The sequence below is a fragment of the Lycium barbarum genome, chromosome 3 (assembly GCF_019175385.1).
Source record: "Lycium barbarum isolate Lr01 chromosome 3, ASM1917538v2, whole genome shotgun sequence".
Taxonomy (NCBI): Eukaryota; Viridiplantae; Streptophyta; class Magnoliopsida; order Solanales; family Solanaceae; genus Lycium; species Lycium barbarum.
Window position 1 is genome coordinate 126,457,903 of NC_083339.1, and position 7,818 is coordinate 126,465,720.

General features: G+C 32.7%; 1 protein-coding gene across 1 annotated transcript; it reads left to right on the top strand.

The window, feature by feature from the left end:
- The first annotated feature begins 1,694 nt into the window (after nt 1-1,694).
- LOC132632325 (uncharacterized) lies at nt 1,695-6,788 on the top strand. Its single transcript, XM_060348210.1, has 5 exons — nt 1,695-1,966; nt 5,675-5,773; nt 5,895-6,003; nt 6,094-6,308; nt 6,430-6,788. Exons 1-4 carry the CDS (start codon nt 1,731-1,733, stop codon nt 6,193-6,195), a joined length of 546 nt encoding a protein of 181 aa, XP_060204193.1. The 5' UTR covers nt 1,695-1,730; the 3' UTR covers nt 6,196-6,308; nt 6,430-6,788.
- The last annotated feature ends 1,030 nt before the right edge of the window (nt 6,789-7,818 follow it).

Genomic DNA, 7,818 nt, shown 5'->3' on the forward strand with positions numbered 1-7,818 from the left:
ACTTGGTGGGCGTGAAGCTCCACAACTCTCATCAATGGTGTTTCTACAACTTCCACACTAACCACAGATTCACCAAAAATCCAAGAAGAAGAAAAAGTTAACAACTTTGAGAACAATTCTCCTTTATCATGCCCAAAATTTTCTCTACCCAACAGGTGCCAACTTGAGCTTCGACTCTTTTAGTGTCTTCTCTGTAGATTGCAATAGGTTGGGCTTTTAAAGCAAAATTGACATAGAGCACTTGAGCAATCCGTCTAGTTTAATGGGACTTTGTCATCCGAATTGGCTCCCTCAGCTCCCAATTCCCTTACCCAACCGGTTTTCGAATTTTGTAAACTTTCCTGTTGATCAAGACATTCATTTTCTTCATTTTACCTCTTGTCCTCCTTTATTCGTTACCTACACTATGTGAGTATCGATTAAGGAAGATGGAATCGTGCTAATAATGATGATAGATAATGGGCGTATAATACGGTTGAAAATATTGAAGATGAGAGAGAAATTAATTTGTAAAGAGAAGAGATTGGGAGTTATTGGGGAACATGGGCCGTAAGTTTAGGGGAAATACAGAGACGCTTGTAGATCAGTTACAACTGGTAATTTTGAAATTAATTTAAGCTACTAAAAATAAATAAAATAAAAGATAGCTATTATTAATAAATAAGTCTTAGGAGTAGTTATGTCCAGTAAATTTTCCAAAAGAAAAGCATAAAGGTTAGTGAAACAAAAGCCTTGATATTATATTGAGTCAAACAATTTACTCGACCAGTATTTTTTTTTTTTAGGGAAACTTAACTGAAATACTACCCAAAAATAAAACAATTATCGCCCCATGCCTCTTCTAAACTAATTATCCGTTGTACTCTCTCGCCCAAAATTATTTACCTGACGCGCCCCTCTCTCCGAAACCCCTTCCTCCGTGATATCATCGCTCGATATTATTTACCACGATGGTATCATGAAGGATTAAGAGAATGACTGAAGCAGTCCTATATGATACCGTCTGAATATATTTATATACTACAATGGTATCATGGTCCTGAGGAGTGTCTCATTGAAAGACTAAAGCAGTCCTCCATGATCAGTGGCGGATCTAAAATTCTTACTTAGGGTGTTTGAAAAAATAAGTGGACCTAAATATATACTGTAATATATGTTCAGGGTGTTCAAAAGTTAATATATGTACATGAATACATAAAATTTACCCTAAACATACACTGTAATTTTTTGCTCACTCTGTCCATGATACCATCATAATATATAATATACGGCAATGGTATCATAGAGGAGTGTTTCATTGAAGGACTGAAGTAGTTCTTCATGATATCATCACGGTATATGAACATGATCATCTATAATACCATCTCAGTATATTTATATACTATGATGGTATCATGGAGGACTAAGAGAAGGACTGAAGCATCTTTCATGATACCATCTCAGTATATTTATATATCATATTGGTATCATAACTGGGGGTAATTGGGAGGCATCTCAGGTAAATATTTTTAATTTTTTCTGAGGATACAAAAGTAACGAAGGTATGAGCGGATAATTTTTATTTTTTATTTGAAGGAGTTATCCATGATCTCCCCGCCTTCTCTTTTTTTGTTTTTTTTTTTTGTTTATTATAGTGGGCTTCCTTGGACTATAACAGGACAAATTGATATACGGACAGCCTAGTAAAGCCCACTTTCTGACATTAACCTTTTTTTGAGTACCCTAGTAGTATGTATACGTATATATTTTGTAACACGTTTACATCATTTTCCATTTCCAAACATTTCCTAATGTCGACAGCACAATTGACAATCTTCACCATCTTTGCTCTTTTTGCTGTTTCCTCTTTAACGGCGACAGCCCAAACTCCGTTTGTGGTGGCCCACAAGAAGGCTTCTGTCCTAAAGCTCAAGTCCGGTCAAGAACGTGTCTTCGTTACAATTGACGTTTATAACAATGGATCTCTGTCAGTATATACTCCTTGCTCTTTATGTATTCTTAATATCAAATTCAAACACTCATGTGGTGTTTTCTGCATTTATATGTGTGTTTGTCACTTCTCAGGCTTTCTATAAAGGCTTGCATTTTTCCTATTTGTTTACAGAAAATGGATTAATTCTTGTAGTAAACCTGTAAAATGAGATCGGGAATTCACAGGGAAATTGGGTGTCAATTCATTTTTTTTTTTCAATTCTGAATGCGTTACGTCATTGCTCAGCTAGCCTTTAGTGCAAAAAAAATTCTTTCTTTTTCTTTTTAAATGGTAAGTTAAATTAAATTAACCATATTTTACGCATTCCATAACAACTCACAAATCTCTCTCAACTTTTATCACAATCAAAACTTTTTGAATTCAAAAACCACTAAAGATTTGAAAACTTCCAAATATAGAAAAATATACGCTGCAATACAATGAAATATGGTCGATTGTTTAAGAAATATAAAGTTGTAGTATGCATATATACAATGGAATATAAATATATCAGAAAATATTTCATAAATTAGAAATACAAAATGCAAAAATAAATTGAAATACAGCGAATACAAAAATCGTAAAAACAAAGTGGAGTAAAAATAGGCTCTACACCAAAAAAAAAGATAAATACATTTAAATACAGCGAAATAATACACTAAAATATACTGAAAAATTAGATATATTGTTTTTTGATACACAGAAATACATTGAAATATACTGAAACATTTTATCAAACACTTGGTGGGCATGAAGCTCCACAACTCTCATCAATGGTATTTCTACAACAACAACCTATTCTCTTACTCTTAGATAATGCTACAATATCATATTGCTATAATCAATACTATTCTTCATCACTCATAAGATAAACAACACCACATGATTAGCAAACATAAGAAGGATTTTCCTCTTATTTCGGCCTATCCATGGAGATTTAGCAAACAAATTGTTATGGCTGAGCTTCGGCCATTAGCTGGAGATCCTCCATTGCTTTTCTTGTTGCCACTGGTGTATTTTTGCTTGGAGTATCAATATCTGTCATTAACAATGGCTGAAAATATATTAAAAATAAAAAATTGAATGAAAAGTGAAGTTAAAGACGATGAAATTTATGAACAATTGAAGAGAAATACAACAAATAACATAACGAAAATTAGTTACCTGTAGAGATTGGGTAACTGATAAGGAAGAAGAAGAAGAAATCGTGCTAATTATGGTGAAGAATAATTGGAGTAAAATACGGTTGTGAATTGAAGACGTGAGAGAAAAATATTTGGGAAAAAAAAAGAGATTGTGGGTAAGTGGGAGAGAGGTACCTTATTTTTAGGGAAATACACTGCAATTACAAAAATAAGTTATAGAGGGTAATTTGATAAATAATTAAGCTACCAAAAATAATTTTAAAAAAAAAGATAGCTATTACTAATAAATAAGTCTTAGAGATAGTTATGGGCTATAAATTTTTCCTTTTTTTTTTTTTGTCGGTCCGAAAAAGGATGACACATTTTATATTTGTCTATAATTTAATCCTAAAATTTCTATTTTAACCTTAATGAAATGATTTTTAGCTACAATAATTTCTTTGGCTTGTACAAGATTCAAAAGTCTCCTTTTTTTAACTTCATGCCTAGTCAAACACCCTATAGACAGAGGAAGTATGTGCCAATTGGCCATCTTTTTCTTCCTGCGTTTTATTTATTTATTTATGTATTGTATGAGCTTGGTTTAATGAAATACGTATCTATCTAATTAAAATTGTAAAGCTGTGTTATGATGTCCACGTCTATTTGTTCAATAGGACAAGGTATGATGTAAAATATTTTAATGAGAAATGGATTCTGTGGAAAATATGTTATCCTTAAACATAACGTTCCTACAATGTTATTAGTTTTTGGTAAGTATAAAAGGAGATGGCATGTGATAATCATAAGTACGGGTGACAAAACTAGCCCAAACTCATTTGACCCGTCCAATTTTTCATGGATTTGGGCTAGAGTGATTTTGAAAACGGGCTGATTTAGGCCTAGCTCAAGTTGACCCAAAAAACCATTACCCCAAACTGGCCCATTAAATGAGCCCAAACTAACCCATCAATTGTCCTCCATTCACAAGAATAAAAGCTGCAAAACCTAATTAACTTCTTTTTTAATTATTATTTAAATTTATTTTTGTAATTATTTTTATTATTTAAAATTTTATTTTTATTTATTTTTTATTTCCTTATTTAAATTTTTTTACTCGTAACTTTTTATTTTTAAGTTTTTAATTTTTTTCCTGAGGGTCTATGCTTTTTCATTTTTGTTTAACCTACTTTCGACCCACTCATATCCGACATACGTTTATCACTCTTAGTAATGTACAAGACAACCATAAAAATATATAAATAAGACAAAGGGGTAAAAGAGAGGAATCTGACAAAATCAATATTCATTACGTCAATTAACATTTCTTTTTATTTATTTTCGTAATAATTTCGAATATAATTTATGTATTGGGATAACTTATGAGGAAATATTTACAGTGAATATCTTTATTATTTTGAGTAAAAGAATATGTTTGGGTTATTTTTATATCCAAAAAATATTTAAATTTGATTTTCAAAACACCGTTTATTTAGAAAAGCATGAGCGAGAGAATATTACAACCAAAGAATATCGATATTTTTAGTTTCTCAAAATGTTGAAAAGATGGTTAAGTTGGGCGGGTTGGGTTATGACCCTTCATTTAGCTCATCTTGACCCAGCCCATCTTCACCCAAACAAGCTTTGGACTGGGTTGGACTTTGACCCATTTATAGGTTCAACCCATCTTGACCCGCCCAACTTTAGCCCAAATGGCTCATTTGCCACCCCTAGTAAGTGATGGAAGTCAATTATCTACTTTGCAAGAAAATAGTTTTCGTTGGAGTAGGTATCTCTAACAATTCAAGGAACCAAACAATGGATATTGGTTTGATCAAGGCATACCAGTCAAACATTTGGTTCTTTCCTTAGCTTATACAAATGGTTTTCCCTGAATCCCAACTCCTTAACGCATTTCATGGGTGTTTTCCAAAATTTTCTCCTAGAACCGAGAAATAATGAAGGAAATGACAACTCAGCAGATTAGACTTGCAGGGAAAGACCATGTTGTTGAATTGCAGGCAGTAAAAAGTTCTCTAGATCAGTACTTATGTTTAGTTCTGTTGTATCTATGTTTTCCAAGTATTAAGTACTCCTATATGTTCTACTAATTCATCAACTCCATATGTTCTACTAATTCATCATTCGCTGTGTAGACATTGTCATGGACTCACGGTCTTAAGAAGCTCTGGTAAATTGCACCCTTAATAGTTAAATTATGATTCGAGTCAGTCCGTAGCCACTTCTGCAATTTGTTTTCTAATCTATCTTTTTCGTCGTGCTTGAGGACTTGTGCTCCGATCCTTCTGCTGATTCATAGAATATTACTTTCAAATATGAAAATACTATCATTTTATACTAAATTCTTTGATCTTTGTCGATTTGCATTAGTTAATTGCCATAGTTTCATATTGTTCTCCTAATTCAATTTTAAACATGCATGCTAAGTTAATATGAGTATTTGTGGTTGCAGTCATGCACATCTACTACTAGGTCCTATTCTTTTACCCTTTATTTGAAAGGATGATACGTTCAATCTATCTGAAGAAACTTGATTTATCTTTTCTGAATTTTGCAGCGCTATATATGATGTAAGTCTTACGGATGATAGCTGGTCTTCGGAAATATTTGATTTCGTGGCTGGAAACACGTCCAATTCATGGGAAAAGCTAGATGCGTAAGTGTAAACCTTTTGCATATTCAAACTTTTATTCACTTCCTGTTCCTTGAGGCTCTCAAAATTTTCTCTAGTTGTTTGTTTCATTCACTACTATTCTTTTGCTGTATGTGATTGGCAGCGGCTCTCATGTTTCACACTCTTTCGAGTTGGAATCCAAAGTGAAAACAACTTACTACAGTGAGCCTGCTGTCATAACATTCCGTATTCCTACAAAATCAAAACTACAGGTTTGATTAAGAAGATCTGTTATGAGACTTATAGTAGCCATCAACCTTTTATTTCTCATTTCTATTTTTTTATGTGTTGACTATTTGCAGGAAGCATATTCTACCCCAATTACTGCACTAGAAACCTTAGCAGAAAAAACTGTTGCCTACAAATTAGATTTGGTAACTTATTTCCTCCTAACACAAGCATGATATATGGTTTCCTTATAATTGTTACTTAGACATTTCTTGCTGTTCTGACTAAACATTGTTTCTGCTTTTACCAATGGGGCTGTTTTGCACTGGCTGCTCACTCTCAGGCAAAGGTAACTTGAGACCTCTTCTTTATTCTAACCATTTTCCACTTTTCGAAGTCTCTCAGTTTCACTGCCACAAAATGGAAAAAGCAAGTGAAGGTCCTCATAAATACTTGTCGTCTTTGTGCAGAAGCTACTTGCACGATATGGATCCCATGTTTCTGTAGTTCTCCTCGTCATATTGTTTGTACGAATTATATCTGGTCCATCAGCGAAATCAAGTGCGGCGAATGCAAAGAAAAGACACTGATTGGCCATCAGTTGTAGCAAAGGTCTTTTACAAAGGCACAGCTCGATACAAAACTTGGTTCATCTCAGTATGGAGACACACCTCAACTGAAAAGAGTTCAAATCCGTGTAATTGCGTCTTTATGAACTGAAAAATTTATTGGATGAGTCCACTTGGGCTAATATGAAATACATATTATGACTAACAACTACTGGAGTCCGGCTTTCGATATTATCTCAAATGAGTTTAAGTTCTTTGTAGTGACTTTCTAAATATGTTTACACAATCGAAGTTACTTATAAGGTAATTACAGGTAAATCATTATGATAAACATTGTTCACTTGACAAAAGTGTTAACCAACTTGTTACGTAATAGGTGCAACTTTATGATAGTGTAAAACTGTGTGAAAATTTTACTCTATTTGTGGTTAAAAGAGATGACATGTTTTATGTGATTAACTTAACTGTTAGAAAAAAGAACGAAAACTTTCGAGGTGTGAATAAATTTATTGTCCTTAAAGAAATATTGCCCGTATATTCTTTTGGGGACACATACAAGTTTCTTCATAATTTCTCAAAGCCAAAAATGTTACTACTTAATGTTTAGCCACTGCATGAATAACGTGAATTTATAATTTTAGAAGAAGATTATTCGTAAAAGGTGTATTATTTCTGAACAGTCATTTAGCTAAAATTTGAAATTTAATTCAAATTTCAAATAATACTAAACTCTGTTACAAAAAATAAAATGAAAATAAATTGTCTTGTTTTCCGAAAAAGGTACAAACTACTCCAACAATAACTACCTAATAAACGTTTTCGAATACAGGCAAATATTATTTCAAAATTTAAATCGAAAGTGTTCAATATAAATATTTTATTATGCGTTCGGGTGTTCTAAGTTATAAGAAAGGGTCATTAAACTTATCAAATTAACTTCTCATTGATGTATTCTTTCATCGAGATTGAATCCAAACCGCGATGGTATTTTCTTGTTCCTGAATGGGTCTGTTTCATCTTTTTAGGTTTATGCTCTACTCCGGGTAAAGATCCGCCCGATTTGGATTTGTACATATAGGACAAATGCTTCCATTACCATTTTTTTTTTCAATTTATTTTATACAAGTATTTATTAGAGTTGAGATAACTCTCAAACTCTTCGTTTACACAGTAGTGATATTTTTTGTTTCTCTCTTCATCTTTGGATTCCTATCTAATGATCCCGGACGTAATCCTGAACGTGAAGAATAAAATAAAAAAAGGTTTTTCCTTGCTTGATTTTCCAATTTT